Source organism: Macaca nemestrina, chromosome 17 (genome assembly GCF_043159975.1).
Source record: "Macaca nemestrina isolate mMacNem1 chromosome 17, mMacNem.hap1, whole genome shotgun sequence".
Lineage (NCBI taxonomy): Eukaryota > Metazoa > Chordata > Mammalia > Primates > Cercopithecidae > Macaca > Macaca nemestrina.
Window position 1 is genome coordinate 59,677,949 of NC_092141.1, and position 22,161 is coordinate 59,700,109.

The 22,161-nt window shown below is 56.4% G+C and overlaps 1 protein-coding gene across 1 annotated transcript; it reads right to left on the bottom strand.

Annotated features, from left to right (window-relative positions):
* Positions 1–493: 493 nt before the first annotated feature.
* Positions 494–20,938, bottom strand: LOC105472349 (nerve growth factor receptor). Its single transcript, XM_011725505.2, has 6 exons — positions 20,748–20,938; positions 13,983–14,124; positions 9,325–9,684; positions 5,050–5,302; positions 3,622–3,782; positions 494–2,964 (listed from the first exon to the last, which is right to left on the bottom strand). Exons 1-6 carry the CDS (start codon positions 20,811–20,813, stop codon positions 2,663–2,665), a joined length of 1,284 nt encoding a protein of 427 aa, XP_011723807.1. The 5' UTR covers positions 20,814–20,938; the 3' UTR covers positions 494–2,662.
* Positions 20,939–22,161: the final 1,223 nt, after the last annotated feature.

Here is a 22,161-nt window from a genome sequence, read left to right on the forward strand (position 1 = left end):
CTCGGCCAAACCACCAGCAGGGGCTGAGGCTGAGCCTCAGAGACAGGCACAGGCCTGGGGCCAGGAGCCCTGCAGCCGTGGGAGCTCCCAGGCCTGGGCCAGGCGGGGCTCGAAGCCAGGCTGTCAGGAGCCTGGGTTAGGACCTGCCCATGAGAGCTACAAGGGAGGGGGCCTGCCTGCCTAACTCCAGGCCAGGCCTGCCTAATGCCTCCTGCCAGGCCATCTGGAGCCAGATCTCTCTCTCTCTCTCTCTGTGGTGTGTGTGTGTGTGTGTGTGTGTGTGTGTGTCTCCCAAGCCATGTGGGTGGCTGGGAGCTGTGGGGTTGTGACCTGGCCCTCCTGGGAAGCCTCTGACTCACCCGTGGTCAGTTTCACTTCTGACATCTGGTCAAGTTCACAGCTGGCCAGCTTCCTGCATGGCCATTTTCACTTTCCCTCTCCAAGATCTGGGAGCAAAGAGCCCCTTCTCCTTCCCCAACCCACCCCACCCCATAGTGACACATGGGAACTTGCTGGCTTTCTGTTAAAACTTCCCCTTTTGGTGTGGGGTAAAAGAGGGCAGGAATTGACCGAATTGGAAATTATACCTGGGTCCCTGGCACACACCCCATCCCAAACAATTCAAACCATGTGTATTTCCAGAAAATCTCTTTGTACTATTTTTCTTTCTTTGCTATTTAATGTTCATCACTTATGTTTTATGTGTAAGTTTCAGGAGGACCCAAGAAATGATTACACAGGAGGCAAGGAGGGGAGGTGACAGGAGGGATGCTGGGGGTCTGGAGCTCGTGGCCCCCAGTTGGGGGGCCAAAAGGGTTCCATCTCAGCCCAAGGGGAGAAAAAAGGGGCCCCAGAACCAAACACATGCTAAAACATACTTGCCAGCCCCCAAAGCCCCTCCCCACCTGCTGGGGAGGAAAATAAATACACTCAGACTCTGTCCCACTCCCCAGGTGCCCAGGTGAGGGGCCAGCAGGTGAGTTTCCTCCCCTCATCACAGATTGAGGTCAAAGAATTGCCATTTACTACAATGCTCCTAGTCCCTTCCACAGGGCTGGGGGAACCCTGGGCTGGGGAGGGGTGGCTGTCAGCGCACAGCCTGCCTGGGGCTTGTCATGCTAAATAGAGGAGAGCCACACTCATTCCAACATCAGGCAAAACAGAACAGGCCAGGGAGGGGGTTGAAAGTCCACTGAGGCCTCATGGCCCCCTTCTGGCCAAGCTCAGGAAAAAACAGTCCTTTGCAGGCTTGTCTAGAGCTGGGAGAAATCCCCACGGGTCACAGTCGTTCCTTCTTGCCGCATTCCCACACTGGCCCGCTTTTCTTCATGACAATCTTGTGGGCCCAGCCAACCCCATACTTGCAAGGAAGGGGAGGATGGGGGAGCATTCCTCCACGTGTAAGCCCTTGAAGACAGACGCCAGCTCCAGCCTCAGCAGTCCTTGGCCCGCCAAACCCGGGGGCGAGTGAAGACGGCCGAGCAGACCTCAATTCCCTCCGATGCTTCTCTGGCAGCTGCCCCGGGCAGGATCCGGTCTCAGCCCAGGAGAAAGAACTCATGGAGAAAAGTGAGATTTCTCCTCCTGTGTGTATGTGTGTGCGCGTGCGTGTGTGCATGCGTCTGTGTGTTGCAAGGTGAGGGGTTCTTGGTCCCTGACCCCTAGGCTGATTCTAGGGGCCAGTGTTAGCTCCGGGTCTGTGCCTGCCGGATGGAGGGCAGCAGACTGGAGCCATGCCACAGTTGTCACACGGGCATGCTTGACAGGGACAGGCAGAGGGAAGCAGCACCCTTTCCACAAACCCCAAACCTGACTCCATCATGGACCAGGCCCTGGGCAAGCATCCCATCTCCACGGGTGGGCGGGCAGTGGGGAAGGGGTGGGGGTCTGGAGACAGTGGAAGGCAAAGCTGACTTGGCTTCAAGCCATTTCTCAGAAAGTCACCTGCCACCCTCCCCTCGCCCTCAGGCAAACCTGAGGCCCCTCATTTAGAGAAGACGGTGCCGGCCTGCACTTGGCCTCCCCATTGCTGTGCGGCTTTGGGCGAGTCACGGCCTCTCTCTGGGCCTCATTGACATATATGCAAAATGAGGGGAGTGGGCTGAGCTTCAAAACCCCCTCCCAGCTCTGACAGGCCTCTGATCCTCTTCATCTTAGGCTGGGGTGGGGGGCGAGAGGGGCTGAGGGAGGGTTGAGGCCACTGGGATGCTACCCTTGCTCCCCAAGTTCACAGTGTAGAGTCCATGGCTCTGGTTCCTCGATTCTTCCCTCTGAGTCTCTGGGGCCTTGTCACTTCCCCCAGTACCATCCCTGGTGTCGGTCCCCCAGATATGACACCTGCTGTGGTGGGAGGGGCTGGCCCACCTTGCAGTGTGGGAGGAAGGGGCAGGTGGCCTGAGATGGTGACGGGGCAGGGGCAGGGTGGGGGAGGCAGCAGGGGCACTTCTCTCTCTGGACAGAAAGTGTGGTCAGAAGTGAAGGGGCCACACGGGCTGCACCGACAGGGCTGTGGTTTTGGGGCCTGGACTCTGAGGTCCTGCCCAGAGGAGCTCAGTTCTGCCAGGTGGGCCCCCCACAAAGGGTGGGGGTGCGGGCTCCACAGGGGTTGGCTGGAGCATCGGTCGTCGGAATGTGGGGCGGGGCGGGGACTCCCTGGTTGGGCTCACACCGGGGACGTGGCAGTGGACTCACTGCACAGACTCTCCACGAGGTCAGCTCGCTGGATGCGGCGCAGGGCGGCCAGGAGGGCGTCCAGTGTGGCGCTGTCCTGGGTGGCCCAGCTTGCAAGCAGGGCGCGAACGGGGCAGGCCTCGTGGGTAAAGGAGTCTATGTGCTCGGGCTGGTAGCCCAGCTCGCCCGCCAGGTGCCGCCAGGTGTCCCCCGCAGACCCGTTGAGAAGCTTCTCCACCTCCTCCCGCTTGGCTGGGGGCAGGCTGCTGTAGAGGCCTCCATCACCCTTGAGGGCTGCAGAGAACCCAGAGGAGAGTCAGGTCCTACCCCTGCACTCCTTTCCCCAACAGTGGGTGCTGGGGTAAGACCCAAGGTGGGCGGTGGCAGTGCTCCTCCCCATCGAGAGGCCTAGGGCCAAGCCAAGGTCCTGGGTGGGACACCAGGAAGTGAAGGCACCTGGGGGGACTCGTCCCTTCCTCCTGTCACTCCAGCCCAATCCCTACCCCCATCCCTCCTCTCCTCCCCCCCAGCAATTAATCATGGCAAAGGAGGAGACAGGGCTTCTCAGTTCCAGACATCTACAGCAAGTGTCCCGGAGCTGGGCTATGGGCCACTAATTAGGGTACACACTTAACTACTTGTTCCCCAGAAGTCCAGGGCAGGAGGCTAATTGCAGCTACTTTGGGCAGTAATTAGCCCCCAGGGGGGACAATTAGCTTGATGAGTCTGGATGCTCCAACTTGTAAAAGCCTCCATTTCCCAAGTCCTTTCCCTGGAGAGGACCTCTCCTTCCCATTCCCCTCAGCCAGCCTCTCCATCCATCTACAGGGGCACTGCTGAGCCAGCCCTGCCTCCCCCTCCTCCCACAGTCCTTCCTGGAGTCTAATCTTAACCGCTTCTGTTTCCTCAGCCTCAGCTCCGACTCAGCTCCTCAGCGGGGCCCCTGCTCACCCTGGCCCGAGGCCGTCTGCGTGTGGGGCTGCTGGTCATGCAGGCTCTGGCTGTCCACGGAGATGCCACTGTCACTATGGAGTTTTTCTCCCTCTGGTGGGGGCGTCTGGTTCACTGGCCGGCTGTTGGCTCCTTGCTTGTTCTGCTTGCAGCTGTTCCACCTGGAGCCAGAGGACAGGCCAGGTCTCAGGGGGCGGGGGCCGTAGCGGCGGATGCAGCTGAGGTATCTGTGCTCTGCCGTGCGAGGGCCAGGGGCATGGCGGGTGCCCAACTGTAACCGCCACCCCAGCATCTAAGGCTCCTCTTTGCACATCTGCCCCCCACCTACCCTGAAAGCTCCATGAGGGGCCCTCTGTAAGTGTTCAGTAAATGTTCCTGGAATGAGCAGTGCAGCAATAATTGACTGCTCAGGAACTCCTCTTCTCCCAATCTACCCTTCTAAAATACTCCCACATGTGGGCAGTGATACATACAAGGATTTCCTCTGCAATTATAAGCAATAACAAAAACCTGGAAAAAAAAAACAAATGTCCATCAATAGGGGACTGGCTAAATAAATTACCATCCATCCATACTATTGAATGAGTGGTTACAAATGATCAGCTAATCTACATTCCTGAGGAAAGGTCTCCTGAGGGAGACTGAGTGAAAAAAGTAAGCTACAGAATATGTACAATGTGATCTCACTGATGCCTAAAAAGCCCTCCATGTTTACATGTAATTATAAAAGGTTTATATACATGTTTATAAAAAACACACACAGAAAATAGTTGGGAAGGATCCATTTCAAACAGATTCCAATAAGGAGAGGAGTAGGATTTGGGAAGATAAAAGGGGGCTTTTACTTTTGCTTTGAAAGATATTGGTCTTGTTTGCATTTTCTTAAACATGCATGTGTTACTTTGATGATTTTTTTTTTTTTTTAGAAAGAATGGAAAATGCATTTAAAGCTTTAAAACGCTTTCTGGGAGTTCGTGCACATCCTGAATTCCTGGATGTGGGTGCCACAGCATTCCCAGTGTGACAAGGGAAGGGGAAGAGACGTATGCACACGCAGGTGACTGTGGGGTGAAGGAGGTTGGGGGATGAAGACACAAGCAGTTGGGGGCTAGGGAATCAGGGAGTGGTACGGCATGGGAGTGGGAGGGGCTGGAGCCAGAACAGGGCAGGAGAGGACAGGACAGGACAGGGTGGATCCTCTCCCCTCACCTCCTGCTGACCTGCTGCACCCTGGAGTGGGGCAGTGGATGATGAGTGAGGAGGAGCTTGGTTTGGGGTTGAGTTAAAAGGGTATGTGTACAAGAAAAAGTTTTCCAACTGAAAAAAAAAAAAAAAAAAGGGTGTGTGTGTTTTCAGGTCAAGGTCACAGTAAAGTCTTCCTTGAGGGCAAACATCTCCCCTCTCTGTTGCCACTGTGCCCTCTCTTACCTCTTGAAGGCTATGTAGGCCACAAGGCCCACCACCACAGCAGCCAGGATGGAGCAATAGACGGGGATGAGGTTGTCGGTGGTGCCTCGGGTTACCACGGGCTGGGAGCTGCCCATCACTGTGGTCACCACATCTGCCACCGTGCTGGCTATGAGGTCTTGTTCTGGAGGTGCCTCAGGCTCCTGGGTGCTGGGGGCTGTGCTGTCAGAGCCTTCGGGGGGTGTGGACCTTGTAATCCAACGGCCAGGGATCTCTGGGAGAAAAGGCCACAGGAGTGAGGACCCACTTCCCCCGCCCCTCCCTTTTAGCTGCAACCCACTGCAGTGTTCTTCCTGTGTCCCCACCCTGGTTCCGGGTGCTCTTGTGCCCAGCTGTTATGCACAGTGTGGGGGCTGGGATTGTGAGCATGATGTCATGACCCTAAAGAGCAAGGCCTGTGGGCCCACAGAGCTGCATCTCCTTCAGCTTTGCCACTGACTTGCTGGCAAAGCCACTGACTCTGGCCCAGCCGCTTTTTCTCTCAGAACCTCGATTTTCTTATCTATCTAATGGGGCTATTAAGAGAGACGGTCTCTAAGCTCCCTTCCATCTGGGGCTATGGTCCTGGAATTCTATTCCACCTCCCAGGGTACCTAGAGAGGCCTGTCTGGGAGCAAACACACAAAGCCTGACCACAGGGAGGCCTCGAGCTGGAATCACTCCAGGAAATGTCTCTCTGGCCCCAGCTTGTCCTAGATGACCCCAGTCACCCCCGTCCTAAGGAAAGAAGAGTGTACACAGGTCTGGTCAGAGAGGTGCTTTCCCCACACCACCTCCTTGAGAGCACTCCCTAACTTCTTGACCTCATGTCCTGGGCTCTAGGCTTGGGTGGAGAGGAGTGGTGCGGGGGCAGCTGGATTGCCTCCCTCCAGCCAGCCCTGGGACAGTGGCCAGCCTCTGTTTCCTGCCTTGTCTGGCTCCCACCTAGCCTGATCCTGCCACCCAGAGACGACAGCGTCAGGTAGCCCCAGCCCTCCTTGGTCAGGAAGCAGAGAGCCAGTGGAGAGGGGGCCCATGAGGCAGGTCCAGCCCAATGCCTCAGCCCCAGGGGAGACTGTGACTTGCCACCCACCGAGACCCTCTCATGCTAGCTGGGCATTGCCAGCCTCCCTGGCAGGGGACCCAGCCCTTCCTGGCACCAGTGGGTGGGATTTTCCATTCTGCCACATAGCTAGGGGCAGTGCTAGCGGTTGTGGGCTCTGGACGGCCTGGGGATACTTGTCTGGGCAAAGTTGCCTACCCCGTCCCTCCTCGCTTCCCACACCTGGGGCAGGGAGCGAAAGCAGAACAGGACATGCCAATGGGGTGAAGGGGAGGGTACCTCGCCCCCAGCTCTGCCCACTCTGGTTCCTCGATTCCTCCTTCTGAGTCTCTGGGGCCTTGTCACTTCCCCCTAGTACCATCCCTGGTGTCAGCCCCCCAGATATGACATCCGCTGTGGTGGGAGGGGCTGGCCCACCTAGCAGTGTGGGAGAAGGGGTCAGGCGGCCTGAGATGGTGACGGGGCAGGGGCAGGGTCGGGGAGGCAGCAGGGGCACTTCTCTCTGGACAGGGAGTGTGGTCAGAAGTGAAGGGGCCACACGGGTTGCACCGACAGGACTGTGGTTTTGGGGTCTGTACTCCCAAGCACGAGTGGAAGCTGCCACCCATCTTCTGGCCTCTTACACTCAAGATGAAAATGCTTCAAAGGCCCATTTTCAGCACCTTCTGAGGGGCAAAGCCCCCAGATGTGAATCTAGAATCCATCTGGCTGCCAGCGGTGAGGGGCTGCGATGTCACCCATCCCACCCTTCCCCGTCTCAGTCCTGGGAGGGGCCAGAGGGAGTGAAGGAGACGGAGCCCTGTCTTCTGGCAGCCCCAGGTGGAGCGTTGGACTGGAGAGTGTCTTCTCTTGCTCTACCAGGGGACTGGGCAGGCTGGGGGGCAGCCTAAGTCCGGAGGCTGGAGACACAGCTCAGCTCAGACTGACCCCAAGCCAGAGGCTGAAAGAGTGTGCATGTCTGTGTGCCCGTGAATGAGACCATCACCGAGATCAGAGCACGGTAGTGGAGGGCTGGGAGGGTAGCAAGGCATGGCCAGACCAGAGGTGGCGCTGACTCTCGGGGAGCTTCCCTCATCTCTCCAAACCCCTCTGATGAGGGCAGGAGGATGAGATCCAGATGTGGCCATGTCCACTAGCATTCCCCCGTACTAAGCCCTTGGCAGGTCCTGACAGCCATTTCCGGGCTGGATGGAGGGACAAGATTACCCCTAAGCAAAACGAATTTCACTGGGGCAGTGGGGAGCCCTTCTGCCCTAAGGGTGGGTGAGTCACCATGTTGACACCTGAAACTTATATGCAGGGGGGAAAGTATGGTAAGCTGGAGGGGAGGGGGCACCCAAACCAAGAATCAAATTCCATTTCCTGAAATGGTCCCTCGTTCCAGAGCTGACATTTAACCCTTCAGAGCCTGAAGCTGAAAGGGGAACAAGGTCCAGGATGAACATATTCCCTCAGGAGCACCCTCCTCCTTCGGGGTGGCTGGGAAAGTGGGCTGGGATCTGAGAGGAATCTGTGAATGCCCCAAACCACAAAGCCTGCTCCTCCCGCAGCCACCACCTTTCTTTGCTCTGCAGCGCCCCTAAGTCCCCCCAACCCCGCCCGCAGCTGGCTGGTCTGGACTTGTCCACAGAGATGTGCTGCCCGCTTCCCTGACGCCTGGCTGCTGAAACCCTCCCTGCGCTCTGCCTGGTGCCTGATGCCACTTGCCTGTCTCCTGGCCCAGGGCAATTGCCACCAGAACTACCACATCCTACTCCTACTCCTCATTCCTTCTCCAAGGCAGGCAGCTTTGAGTTCAACCTGGCCTTAGCCCAACAGCCCTCCCCATCCTGAGCTCCTAAAGCCAAAGATCACAGGACTTGGAAGGCAGGTGCGGGATGTTGGAGCCCCTATCAGACTGGAGGGTCCCCAGGGGCAGGAGATCGGGTGCTGACTGAGGCAGAAGCTCTGCTGCCTCCATCAGAATGGGGGATTTCTAAAGTGAGGGCTGTCTCTCCTTCAGCTGGGGACTAAGTGCTGGGACCACGTCTCTCTCATTAGACTGGGCGAAGGCTATCTTTCCCATCAAACTGGGGGCTCACTGAAGGAGGTGCTGTATTGCCTGCTCAGGGTAAAAGCAACCTGAGGATGAAGGTTAGGTCTTAAAGGGAAATAGCTCAATGTGTGCATGGCCACAGGAGGATAAGCAGGATGTAAAGGCGCTGCCAGCCTCTTCCCGAAGTGGAAAAGCCCACCCGTCTCCCGAGACGGACGTCACCAACCAGAGACCAAAACAGCTCTGCCCTGGCTCCCATGGGGCTTCCTCCTCCCATCCCTGGAATCACCCCATCTCCTTTGGGCCTGTGCCTAGCTAAGGGCACACTCAGCTCCCATTCACCCCTGGAACTGACAGCCACGAGCATGCACTCCCTTGTCCCCGGGCTTTTGAGCCCCAGGTCTGCCCCCCCTTCTTCCACAGAGCCCCTCCTTGGTGTTCCCTGCACGCCCCTCATCCTTCACTAAACTGCAAAACACGGTTGACCCCTCCCCTAGACAGGGCAAGCTGAAGTGGGCCAGCCCCACTGTGCTCCCTAACCTGCAATAACCCTGGCAACCATATGACCAGTGAGGAAACTGTGGCCCAGAGACAGGAGTGGACTCCCTAATGTCAGATAAGGACAGGGTGGGTTCCATCTCAGGTCCCAGAGCCAAAACCCACCATGGACCTAGACCAGGGCTCAGAGTCAAAGGGTCCCAGCTCCTGAGGGTCCTCCAGCTGTTCTTCCAGTTCAGAAAGCCTGCCTCATGGATCAGACCCCTCGTGTTCTGTGCTGTGCCCTGGGGGTAGTGGCCACCTTCGAGCTGCTTGCTGTTCATCTAATCACTAGCGGGCAGTCACAGAGAAATGAGTCCCCGAGGATGAGTTACATGTAGTACCCGCGGCCTGGGACAATGAGAACCCCCCACTTTCCAAACACTTAGCCAAAAGAAGGAAACAGTGAGAGGGGTTCTCTGGTGAGACAGGATCGGGAACGACGTCCTCCCTCAGGTTACCAGGAAGGGACTGAAGCTCAGGGAAGGTGCACGCTGCCTTAAGGTCACAAAGCTGCCCCAGCAGGCCAGGTGGGGTCTTTGTCGACCTCCAGAGGGAGCCCTTCCTTATGCCCCCAGCCCACCCCCGCATCCCCTACTGCCGGCTCCCTAACAGCGCTCACCCTCGCACTCGGCGTCGGCCCAGCGTGTGCACTCGCGCAGCTGGCGCTCGGTGTCCTCGCACACGGTGCAGGGCAGGCACGGGTCCACGTGGTTGGCCTCATCTGAATACGTGCCGTCGGGGCACTCCTCGCACACGGTGTTCTGCTTGTCCTGGCACGAGAATACGAGGCCCGAGCCCGCCTCGCACACGCGGCAGGCCTCGCAGCGCCCGGTCGTCTCGTCCTGGTAGTAGCCGTAGGCACAGCGGCACACGGCGTCGTCGGCCTCCACGCACGGCGCCGACATGCTCTGAAGCCCCACGCACTCAGTGCACGGCTTGCACGGCTCCGTCGCGCTCACCACGTCGGAGAACGTCACACCTGAGCGCAGCGGACACCAGATTTAGTCGTCTGCTCTTTGGGCACCCGGGACGCAGGAGCCTGGAGTCTCTCCCTCACCCACTGCCTGCCAGGACGCTGACTTCCTCCTTCAGCTTCGCCTTCTCATCGACTCCCACCCTCTTCCAAGGGACTTTGACCCCTAGCCTGGTGAAAGTTGGTGGCAGCCAATTGGGTAAGGGGAAGGAGGCCCGGAGCCGCTTCCTTGAGCCTCCAGAAGCACTGGCCGGCCAGGAGGGTTTCCCGGATAACCCAGCTGGTGCCAGTAAGTTTCTTGGCAAATTCTCTTTGAGACTTCCCAGGCCTGTAGGGTGTTCCAGCATGATTAACGAATAATCTGAACGTGGTTCCCACCCAGCCCTCCCCGCAGGCCAAAACTGGGCTGCTAACCCAGTCCAGGCAAGGTAGGCCTTCCCCTAGGGAGCCTCCTGCCTCATCTGCCTTCAGTTCCTCTTCACACAGGTGTGGGCTCAGATGCACCCTGAATGAGAGTGACCGGGGTTAGACAGCAGAATTTCCCACCCGTGGCGCTACCCCCACGCTGCTGAAGGGCTTGGCTCCTGAGGGTGGGGATGGACCAGCAGGCAAGAGGGTTCAGGTAAGGCAGGAGCCACTGAAGCTAGAGAGCTGGCTCTTAGCCCACACTCAGTCTCTCAGATGGATATTGTTGAGCAGTACACAAGCTGCACAACTGTATATGATCACCCCTTTGAGATCTGCACATGCGTCCTCTGCCCTTTCAGCCAGCATGCAAGGGAAATGTCCAAGCTCATTCTTCACTCATGTTTTCTTAATTAGTGGATGTGCACTCCAGAATAAGGAGAAGGAGGCCAGACATGCCAGGGTCCTTGCCTCCTTGTACAGGGAGGGGAAGGAGCAGGGCCAGATCTTCTTCACCCCTTCCAGCCTTGGGTGGAGAACTCTGTGCCAACCTGGATCTGGCAGAACCTATCCTTGCTCCAAGGACAGAAAGAACATAGATTTAGGAACCTGAGAACTAGGGAAGGACAGATTGTTCAGAATGTGGAAGCAGAAGCAGAAAGGCTAAAGCACCATTGGGGGAAACTGAGGCCTGTTGGGGGGGTGGGGTCTTAACATTATTCAAAGGTGTCAGAGACAAGATGGAGCAAGGGGTCACTGGCTTGGGGGCTGTGGTGGGGGGATAGGGAGGCAAAGAAGGAAAAGCCAGAGAGAAGTGAAAGGGGCAGAATTGCGGACAGAGCCTGGGCGTGGTGGCTCACTCCTGTAATCCCAGTACTTTGGGAGGCCAAGGCAGGCAGATCACTTGAGGCCAGGAGTTCAACACCAGCCTGGCCAACATGGCAAAACCCCATCTCTACAAAAACTACAAAAATTAGCTGGGTGTGGTGGTGCACACCTGTAATCCCAGCTACTCGGGAAGCTGAGGTGGGAGGATTGCTTGAGCTTGGGAGGCAGAGGTTACAGTGAGCCAAGATTGCACTAGTGCACTCTAGCCTGGGTGACAGAGTGAGGCACTGTCTAAAAAAAGAAAGAAAAAAGAAGAAGAAGAAAATAGAAAAGGGTAGAGGAGAGAAGGAAAGACCCAGGAAGAAGGGCCTGGAGGGAGACTTCAGTTTCAAGTCAGTTCTGACAGAGGAACCCTGTATCCCTTTTCCTAGGAGCAGGCAGATCTGGATTCAAAATCTACTTCCATCGCTTATCAGCTGTGTGACTTCGAGTGTTTTACTTAACGTCTCTGAGCTTTTTCTTTCTCTGTAAAAATAAGGAGCAATATCTGCAGTCACAGGGTTGTGGTGAGGAATAAATGAAATTCAGCCATAAAGTCTTGGCATGTAGTTGGGATCCTATAAAGACTGGGCCCCATGGGGGTTGGGAGCGATAAGAACAGTGAACTTTGGTGGTAGGAATATGGTCAGACAGCAGAAAGAACGTCCAAACACAAACAGCCAAGGCAGGATGTCTGATCTGTACAAACAAGAGGGTCCTGGCTGGCTGGCATGTGACAGAGGGTAAATCTAGTCACACAGGAGGGGAAAAGGAGAACCTGCTCATGGCAAAACACAGAAAATTAGCAGAAAACTCCTGGGAGAGGGTTTTAGGTGGTGTGAAAAATGTGGTCTTTTTTGGCAGAGAATGAAGGCAGGGGCTTAATAGGTTTCCTTGTGGAAACGTTTTAAGGATAGAGGGAAAGTCCGCTGGGGTCTCCATCCCATAAAGTGGGCTTGTAAAGGCAGCCTGTTAACGCAGCTGGAGGTGGAGGAGGGGGACACAGGGAAGGAGGGGAAAAGGGAGGGGAGGGAGGAAGTGGAAGGGAGGATTCTCAAAGCCACCTCTCTGCCTGCCTCCCTTCCCTTCCAGAGATTCTGGAACTTCCCTCTCCTGGTGTCCTCCACCCCACCTCCTGCTGAAGATCTTTTGACTGAAGGGAAAGGGTTCCCATCATTTAGGTCCTGGGAGGAGAGCCCTGGGCTGGAGTCCAGGAAGTGAGAGAGGCAGATTTGGAGGTTCTGGGATAGCTGATGGTTGGCCACCCTGCCCTGGGATGGAAACCCTGTTAGGCCAGACAGCAAGATGGCAAAGGCATTGGAGGATGTCCCACCTCCACACATACGCCCAGGCATCTCTTGGCTGGGGAATGGAGTTACAGGATCCACAAGCACAGAGAAGGGGAACAGTATGTCTGGGGAACACCAAGAGTTGGGGTTGCCTTAAGGACAGATAGACTCAGGGGGACATCCAGAGAGGTAATACTATGTCCGCAGGTGGATTCAGAGGCCCCAGCTCTATCCCCTTATTCCCAGCCAGATTAAAGAACAATCTGAGTATGGTTCCCTTGAGCCCTCCAGGTGGGCATCAAGTGCCAGGTAGAAGGCAGGTTCTGAGTGGCAGTCATCAGGAAAAGGGCAGGGAGCCCATGGTCCAAAGGCAGCAACTGCGGACTGGGGGCACCCATCAGGGACCAAGACCCCTGACTCAAAACACGAGGGGATTCAGACCCTGGACAAGACTGGGGCTAAGAGGCCCAGACCCACCAGCCCTGGAAGATGAGACTCTCTCCCCTCCTGAAAGAAATCCCAGGCAGGGTTGAGCTCGGTGGCTCACGCCTCTAATCCCAACACTTTGGGAGACTGAGGCAGGTGGATCACTTGAGGCCAGAAGTTTGAGACCAGCCTGGTCCACATGGTAAAACCCCATCTCTACTAAAAATACAAGAATTAACCAGGCATGGTGGCATGCACCTGTAGTCCCACCTACTCAGGAGGCTGAGGCATGAGAATCACTTGAAACCAGAAGGTGGAGGTTGCAGTGAGTCGAGATCATGCCATTGCACTCCCAACCTGGGCAACAGAGCAAGACTCTGCCAGAAAGAAAGAAAGAAAGAGAGAAAGAGAGAAAGAGAGAAAGAGAGAGAGAGAGAAAGAGAGAAAGAGAGAAAGAGAGAGGGAGGGAGGGAAGGAAGGAAGAAAGGAAAGAAGGAAGGAAGGAAGGAAGAGAAAGAAAGAGAGAGAAAGAAAGAAAGAGAAAGAAAGAAAGGAGGGAGGGAGGGAGGAAGGAAAGAGAGAGAAAGAAAGAAAAAGAAAGGGAAGGAAGGAAGGGAGGGAGGAAGGAAGGAAGGAAGGAAGGAAGGAAGGAAGGAAGGAAGGAAGGAAAGAAGGAAGGAAGGAAGGAAGGAAGGATGGATCCCAGGCAGGAATGGGCACAGCTCCCCATCTCCCCTCCCCTCTGTCACCCAACAATAAGTACGTCTTCAGGACCCCTATCCCTGCTGCCTCGGGAAAACTCTGCTTCCTGGTCAAAGCTGGAGAAGAGTTGGTCTGTGGGGGAGAGCAGCCACACCCCCAGGATCCCCCAAGGTCAGCCTCCAGGGCAGCCAGGATTTGATCCTCCTCTCCCTTCCCCCAAACACATCAGGGATAAGTGGCAGCCATTGATTTTGCAGTGCAGATGATATTTTTAGCTGGTCTTAGCATCAGCTATTCCTCCCTGCCCGGCCACACTCTTCTACCAGGCCTCTGCCTTCTCAGGAGCTGGGAATGGGCACCCCTTGGAGATCCCCTGTGGGGTTCCCCTCCTCCCTCTGCACACTTCCCTTCTCCATTCTCAGCTTCTCCCATCTGGGAGAAACACCTCCTACACTGGGTCAGACCCACTTCTGGTGACCTTACAGTGGTGGGCAGGGGACCCTTCCCACTTATAAGGCTCTACTGGGCATGCTCCTCCCAGCGCCCCTCCCTTTCACCCCTCTCCTCCTCACCCCCATTCTTCTCCCCTCCTGCTACCCACCACCCTCTACTCACTGTCCAGGCAGGGCTCACACACGGTCTGGTTGGCTCCACAAGGCTGGGCCACACCTTCGCCCAGGTTGCAGGCTTTGCAGCACTCGCCGCCGTGTGTGTACAGGCCTGTGGGGCATGCCTCCTTGGCACCTCCAAGGGACACCTGGATGGAGGCAGATCAGAGGGTCAGACTGGCAAGAGAAAGGCCGGGGTCTCTTCCGGGGAATCAAACACCCCCTCCCACTGCCTTCTATTAGAACCACCTGGGCTGGGATGAGCTCACCAAGGAGGCATTAGGCACATCAAAGCTGACAGGGGAAAGGCAAGTGAGGGACAGTATGCCTGTGCAGGCTGCTGGGGATGTGAGGTCAGAGCTTCAGCTGCTGACCTTCTGCAAAGTTCATCGTGGGGTTACAGCAACTCCTGGAATCCCAAGGATACACCACATGGGGAAGGTGGCCTGAGGCCCAGCGGAGGGCCTACCAACAGGGATGTCATCAGTGGTTGGACAGGTTGTAGCTTGCACAGGGCTCCCAGCCAACAGGGCAAGTAGAGCTGAAACCTAGCCCAAACTCCATTCGCTAAGCTTTGACCTGCAGGGCTGCATCTACCCAGAGGAGGGCCTTTTTCTAACAAACGCCAGCAGGGCCCTACTCCAGGTTCTTAATTCTACATATTAAATAATAAATGGGAGATATCCATGCCCAAGAGCAGAAAGCAGAGGGTTAGGGTCTTGGGTTTGAATCCTGAGTCTGCGCTGGGGGTCTTGCCTGCCCAGCTGCCCTCTGAGTCTTCATCTCTTTACAGAGATGGCAACAGCCTGGTGCCAGGGCAAAAGACCAACTGTTTGGCAAAAGCCTGGCACCGAGATGGAGGGAAGGGAGACTGTTATCAATGATGGGACAGTGGCTGCTCTCACCAGCCAGCGTCCCTGCCCTGCCCGGGTTTGATTTTCAGCCACCAGTCCTCCCCCTCCCCCATGTGGTCACTGGGAACAGCGCTGGAACCAAGGGAAAGGGGAGTCAGGTTCCTGCCGCTGAAGCATCTTTGCTCATGGATGGAACAATTTAACACCGGATTCCCCAGGGGGAGGGGCTGCTGGAGGCTCGCTTTATATTTCTGTTCCTTAAAAAAACCTTAATGTCTAATAAAACTCCAAAGCCTGCTTTGCTGGCTCCAGACCATGCAGCCCTCATTTGATGCTGAGAAGTATGGGCTCTGGGGTCGTGGGACTAGAAGGAAGCTTTACAAGCCTGTTTTGGGCATTCTGCTTCTTCCACATTGGCCAGATCATGGCCAAGACACTCCTTTCCCTCCAGCCTTTTAAAATATCCTGCAGTCTCATCAGGGTTTGGTGGGGAAGGAAACAGAGGAGTCAGGGGGATAGACAGGTTAGATCAACCCATGAGGGAGCCTGTGGTCTCCATGAGACCAGCAGAACAGGCACAGGCAGCAGAGGAGGGGGAACCTTGGTGTTGCCACACCTCCTCCCGGGCAGCAACATACTCAGTGCTGGGAACATCTGCAGACCAGGAGGCTCAGGGTCCCAGATGCAGGCTTTCCCTCAAGAGGCAAGATTCCAGAAGGGCCTGTTCTGATTTCTTTTCATCCCTTAGGGCTCTGCTTAAATGTCACTTCCTCGAGGAAGTGGTCCTGTGGCACCCACACCTTGCGGATTAGGTGGGGCTGCCATGTTACACATCCAGCCTGTTCTCCGGTTCTCTCTGCTCTTGCCCGGCCTGAACTTTATAGACTCCCTCACTGGACTGTCAGTTCCCTGAGGGAGCTGGATTGCCCCAGGGCCTGATGCGGTATCTGGCATGCAGTAGGGACACAATGCATACACATGTGGAGTTGAAATACACGAAAATACTATATGACCTCAATTACCCAGAACTCTGGGAGAGCGACTGTTGGTTAGCTGAGATTCCCGACTGCCAGGCTTTGCTGCTCTCATCATTTTTCCTTTTCACCATGGTGGCTGCACCCTTCCCTGTCTCTGGAGCAAATCTTCATGGCTTCCCATGACTCAGGGACTCTGTATTTACACCAGCGATTATTCTGGGCTGCAATGCAGGGAAACTCTTGTGTTCTTTGCACAAATTACCACACTTTTGTCTTTTTGAGTTCTCCTGTCAGCCCTTTTTTTTTTTTTTTTTTTAAATATAGTTTTTCTGTTTCCTCCCTTCCTGTCAAGGTATCAGTTGTCACTTCTTGCTGCTACCAGTGTGACCTGAAGCAGCCCTTCCCCCACCACGCTAATCTATTTAAGGTCTAATTGAATATTCGGAAACTGTGGAACTCGCCTTGGTAGAAAGGTATGTGCTGCCCGGGCATGGTGGCTCACGCCTGTAATCCCAGCACTTTGGGAGGCGGAGGCGGGCAGATCACGATGTCAGGAGATCGAGACCATCCTGGCTAACATGGTGAAACCCCGTCTCTATTAAAAATACAAAAAATTAGCCAGGAGTGGTGGCAGGTGCCTGTAGTCCCAGGTACTTGGGAGGCTGAGGCAGGAGAATTGCTTGAACCCAGGAGGCAGAGGTTGCAGTGAGTTGAGATCGTGCCACTGCACTCCAGCCTGGGCAACAGAGTGACACTCCGTCTCAAAAAAAAAAAAAAAAAAAAAAAAAAAAAAAAAAAGAAAGGTATATAAATAGGATCTGAACCAGGAGGAGGCAAGCCTCTGAGTACAATGTGTGAGCTCTTGCGCCACTCTGAATCCTGGCTCCTCACTTGACCTGGGTCAAGTTTTGAATCTCTGTGCCTCAGTTTCCTCATAATTAGGTAATGATGACGGTACCTGCATCATAGGATTGCTGTAAGTATTACACAAGTGAGTAAGGTGTTTATGTACTTTGGGACCCCTCTTTTCTGTCCTCCAGGGTCTACTTTGTGGCCATTGGCTGTGTTCCAGTTAGCTGGGCTCTGGATGGCTGAGGAAGTCTGTCTACAGTGGTCTTGGGTGGTGTGAGGGCTTTGTGCAAATGCCCCTGCCAAGACGCCTGTTCTCCCTGCTGCAGCCTGAGGTCCTCTCTCTTCTCTTAAAACTTGCATTTGGAGTAGGGGCCAGATAATTAGTAACCATGTGTTTCCTGTGCTTGTTTTATGTTCCCTATGTTGTAAAATCCTAGATCTGCTTCTTAATAGTATGTTGCTAAAAAAAAAAAAAAAAAAAAAAAAAAAAAAGTATGTTGCTTTGGGTAAATTACTTAATCTCCCTAAACCTCAGTTTTTCTCACCTAAAACATTGGGTTGATAATGTCTACTGCCGAGGATTGCTGGGAGAATTAAGTGAAATAATTTATGCAAATATGTCTGGTCTATAGTAGGAATTTAGTAGGAATTGAATAAATGTTAGTTATCAAAGAAGCATCTCGTCTTAGGGAGACCCCAGGCAGGAGGGGAGAGTTCAGCCAAGTAGGGAGGGGTGACTAACATTCAGGCTAATTGCTCCAAAATCAGATCCAAAAGGATTAATTTATAGGAATGACAGATACATTTCCCTGAAATTTGTATGTGTTACACTTAGTCATTTCACATTTGACAGAATGATTTCAGCCCATTTTTAAGAACGTTTGTAATCTTTTTGTTTTGGCCATTTCAAGGCTTACAAGGAACTAAGGTGGAAGGATCCTTAGATGAATTTACTTTTTAAGAATTTTCATTTTTTTTTTTTAATTAGAGAAAAGAGAGAAACAGCAAAATAGTTGAAATTATTTGAAACCATACGAATGTTTCAGTATAATCAGCCCTGGCCATTCACAACAGCTTCAGCAAAGGGCTCTTAAGTGAATGGTGCCGTGGTCACCGCCATGGGATGGGAGAGGTTTTCAAACACCTGGAGGGCCTTTTGAGGTCGATGCAAACCCACGGGAGGCACTGGCACATGCCCCTCACTCCCCTTGGGTAGGGGAGGAGTTGGGAGGAAAGGAGCTAATTACCCAAGATAATGTAGCATAGAGACTTGAGAGGGGGCAGGGGCACTGCGTGTGGAGAAGGGGCTCAGATCTAAATGTGTGGGGCCAAACGCATAGGGCACGATTTAATCTCTCAGAGCCAGGACTCCTTCCATGATCCGGAAGGTAGGGGGCGGGAGGGAGCCTGGCATATGCAGGAAAGAGAACATCCTGGGTTCCAACAAAGGCGCCACCACTCACTCACTGGGGGAGCCTGGTCTCGGGCCTGAAAGTCTGCAGGGCTCTGTTTCCTCATCTGCGAAGTGGGAATAGCGAAATTCACCTTGCTAGGACCTTATAAGGATTGAATAACTCAAGAGAAAGTACCAGGGCAAGGCACGTAGTAGGAACTCAGCACATTCGATTATTCCCGCCTCCCCACGCGGTCCTCCAGGGAAGAAGCGAGGCGCTTGAGCCCGACTGGGCTGGTACAGTGGGGTGGGGGCCCGTCCCCCACGGAGCTGCCTCCCCATCCACCATCCACCCCAGCCCAGCCCGGCCGCTCACGCACGCCCATTTGCTGCCCTCGCTCCATCCCTATTAGGCGCATTAGCCAGCCCAGCGGCTCTGGTTACAGACGTCTGAATGACAAAGTGCCTCCATTACCGGCGCGGCCCGCCAGCAGACCCGCCGGGACGCGCTCTGGTTTCAGCCCTCTCTCTCGCGCCGCGTCCCAGGAAGAAACTCGTACCGCGCACAGCCAGCCCAGACGGAGCAGCCGTCCTCGGAGGCGGAGGCGGGAGCCGCAGGGGCTGCAGACGGCAGGTCCACCTTCCCCAGCGCCCAGGCCCTCCATGCCCAGCTCCCCTCCTTCTGGGTCTTCGCGCCTGGACCCTCGCTCCTGCCCAGACCCGGATCCCACGTAGTCGCCCCTCTGGGATCGGGACTAGAGACCACCCCGGTCCCTCCTACCCCCCCTTCTGGTCCACGCTCGCCCACTCGCGTCCAAGCAGCGTCTCTAACCAGCGGGGTTAGTCAGCAGATGTGCCCGCGGTCGCTCCCAAATCCCCGGACTCAGCCACAAGTCCTGACAGTTCCAGGGAACCCGGGCTGAGCTTTCGGACTGGGGCCCGCACCCGGACAAGATCTCTGTCCACCTCACCCGCAGGCTCTACCGCCGCCTGACTCTGGGGACAGTGTCAACCCCGCCCCTTCTGGAAAACGCAGCCGTTACCCCGATCTGGGACAGCGGCTACCCCCTGAAAAGATGGGGGAGTACCGAGTTGGGACTCAGGTCGGGGGAGTCTAGCCACGACTCTGGCCCAACTTGCTGTGAGATCTCGGCCAAGTCGTTAAAACTCTCAAAGCCTCAGTCTCCGTATCTGTAAAGCCGGGATTTGGTGCGCAGTGCTCAGATGAAAGACGCTGGCAGGGAGAGTGAAGACGCCTCCTCCATTGCCAGACCTTCCAGGGCATTCGGTTCATGGCCATACAGCAGGCCACATCTGACAATCTCCTCGGACTGCCCGGAGGACCCGCCGACCTTTGCCGAGTCAGTGGCTCGGGACACCGCGCGGCAGAATCCGAGGCGTCCGCGCGCTCCCGTCTCGTTAGGTGCCCAGCGGCTTGCACCGAGAGCCAGGCGAGGCGCAGACCGGATCCTGACCCTTCGAGGACCTGGAGCCCACGGAGCGCTGTGGGCGCGGCGCTCGGGTCGCGCAGCTGGGTTGGGGGAGGCGCGCAGCCCCAGACGCTCAGCAGCCGCGGACTGCACTTGTCTCGCCCCTCAGCGCCTCCTGCCGGCCGCCTCCCGCCTGCGCAGCCAGAGCGGCGCGCTTTCGGGACGGGTCCCCGCCTAGCGCGCCCGGGCGCTCTGCACCCCGAGATGTAGCCACCGCCAGCCCGGGTAGGAGCACACCTGGTCCGTCCCTCGCGATCCGCCGCGCTGCTTCAAGCCGTGAGAACACGAGCGTCGGAGGAGCCCGTCGGCCGTGGGGGAACCCCAAGAGCGGGTTCGCCCCGGCGAAGTGGGCACTCCCCTCCTAGCCTTAGATCCCCAGCCGCAATTCCAGGACTGGGCGAGGCCGCGGGCAGGAGCGCCGGGACAGGCGCTGGAAATGTCCAAGCCTCCGCGCTCTTCTTCTCTCACTATCCCTCAGCTGGCAGGCGGGACCCCGACCGCTTTAGGGTCCGCGGCCCGCTCAGTCTCCTTTCCTTTTGCTTCCCATCTCTCTGCCGCCCTCGCTGTCGTTCCTCTTCTGCCCCCCCAACCCACTTCTCAGCCGCTCTCCAGCTCCCCAACCTCTCCCTCCGACGCCCCTCCCCCCCATTGTCTGGCCGGTCCCCATTGTCCTTGTCAGGTCCCCTCTGTCTCCAGTCCCTCCGACCTCCTCCATTGTTCCATCCCCTAGTCCTGGGCTCCCCGCCCCAACCCAGCTCACCCCTCACATCTCTAGTCCCCGTCCAGTTCCCCCTCCTTCTCTCGCCTTGGTTCCGTCCCACGACTCTCCAGAGACCGAGATGCTGAGGGGAAAGTCCCTTCGGGATCCCGACATTCGAGTGTCCTCTTCCGAAGAACCCAGGCATCCGAGAGCCCCATGCCCCCTCCTGAAAGACCCCTCCCAGCTCCTCCACCGCCCCCTGCGGTACCTGAGGACCCGAAACCGCGCTCCGGTCTTGCCCGCATCTCCACCCTGGAGGGTCGCCTCTGAGTTCCGGGAACCCTAGACCCTCCTTCGTGGTCCCGGCATCAGAGACCCTGTCCCACCACCCACCCTCAGCATCTGGGACCCCAGCGCTCTGTTCTGTTTCCTTGGTGGCGCCGCCCGGCTCTCCTCGGAGTTCTGATCCCGGGAAAGGGAGAGGCCCCCCTCCGGCTAGCACTCACCCCCAGAAGCAGCAACAGCAGCAGGCGCGGCCCGTCCATGGCGCGGCCGGTGGCACCTGCCCTCATCGTCCGCCTCCCGCGGCAGCGCTCGGTTTCCAGCTCGGTCCGCTCTGCGGACTGATGGGGCTGCGCTGCGCTGCGCTCCAGCGCCCCCCCGGCCCGCCGGAGCTGGCCGCGGCTCAGCTCGCTCTGACTGCGGGCGGGAGAGGCTGGGTGAAGCCAGTGCTGCGGCCCCGCCTCCGCCCCGCCCAGCCCGCCCACCCCCGGAACCGCGCCCGCCCGCCCCGCTGCCTCGGGGTGGGGAGCGGAGGCAAAGGAAGGGCGTGCGGTTCCCCGCACCCCGCTGCCGCTTCTCCCCGCCTTGTCCCTTAGAGCCTCTCACCCATCCCGCCCTGGTACCCAGTTCCCGGCCCGCACTACTGCGCGTCCGTCCCGGATGCTGTGGGCCCGGGGACCAGGGCGTCCCCACTGCGGTTTCTGTTCCTCTCCGGCTGCGGCCCGCCACAGGGTTCACTCTCTTACCCATCTTCCTCCTTCTCTGGCTTCACCTTCTCCCTGGAGCCTTGCTCCCTACCTGGCCCCTATCAGTAAGAATGCCCGCTTGCCCTCCCTGCCCTTCATCTACGCCCATCACCCCACCTCCTCCCCTATTCCCACCCCTCCCCTTCCCAGTGCAGGAGATCCCTGGGCAGAGACCTGGGGGAGGGGAGGGGCGCAGGCGGCCTGACCTCGGCCATCGACATTCAAGGTGGAGTCCATTCCAACATCATTTGATTCTCAAATGAGGGGTTTGAAGGGGTCACAGGTGTGCACACAATGCACAGGAATACACACTCTCAAGCTCACCTGTATGTGTGATTGTGCACTTACGTGTGCCCACACCGTCCTCATGCACTCCTGCCGACCTGACTGTCATATACATGCACGTCTCCAGGCCTGCACACGGGCACATATGTGATCCGGACATTCAAATGCACACACCTACGCATTCACACATGCATGTATACTGTCGCGTCTGCATGTCCTCACACGTATACAGTCACACAAGCACACACACATTCATGAGCTCACACACACACTGACACCCATAAACAAACAAACAGATGCATCTTCAACAATATAAACTTCACCAGACTGTGAGTGTCTCCATGGGCTTATGAGCTCTGCAGGCAGGGATTATGGTTTCTTCTCTGAATTCCTGGTATACAGTAGGGTTCAAGAAAGTTCTGTAGAAGGGAATAAATAGAAAAGTGGTGAAATGGACTCATATCTGTGTACCCATCCATGTACTAGGACCAAACTCGTCTTGCCCTAGAATCCTTGCCAAGTCCAAATAATATGCCTCCCAACCCAAAAAGTATGCCACCCACCCCCATGCTTACCCCTTTCCTGTTCCCTCCATTTCTTCATTCCC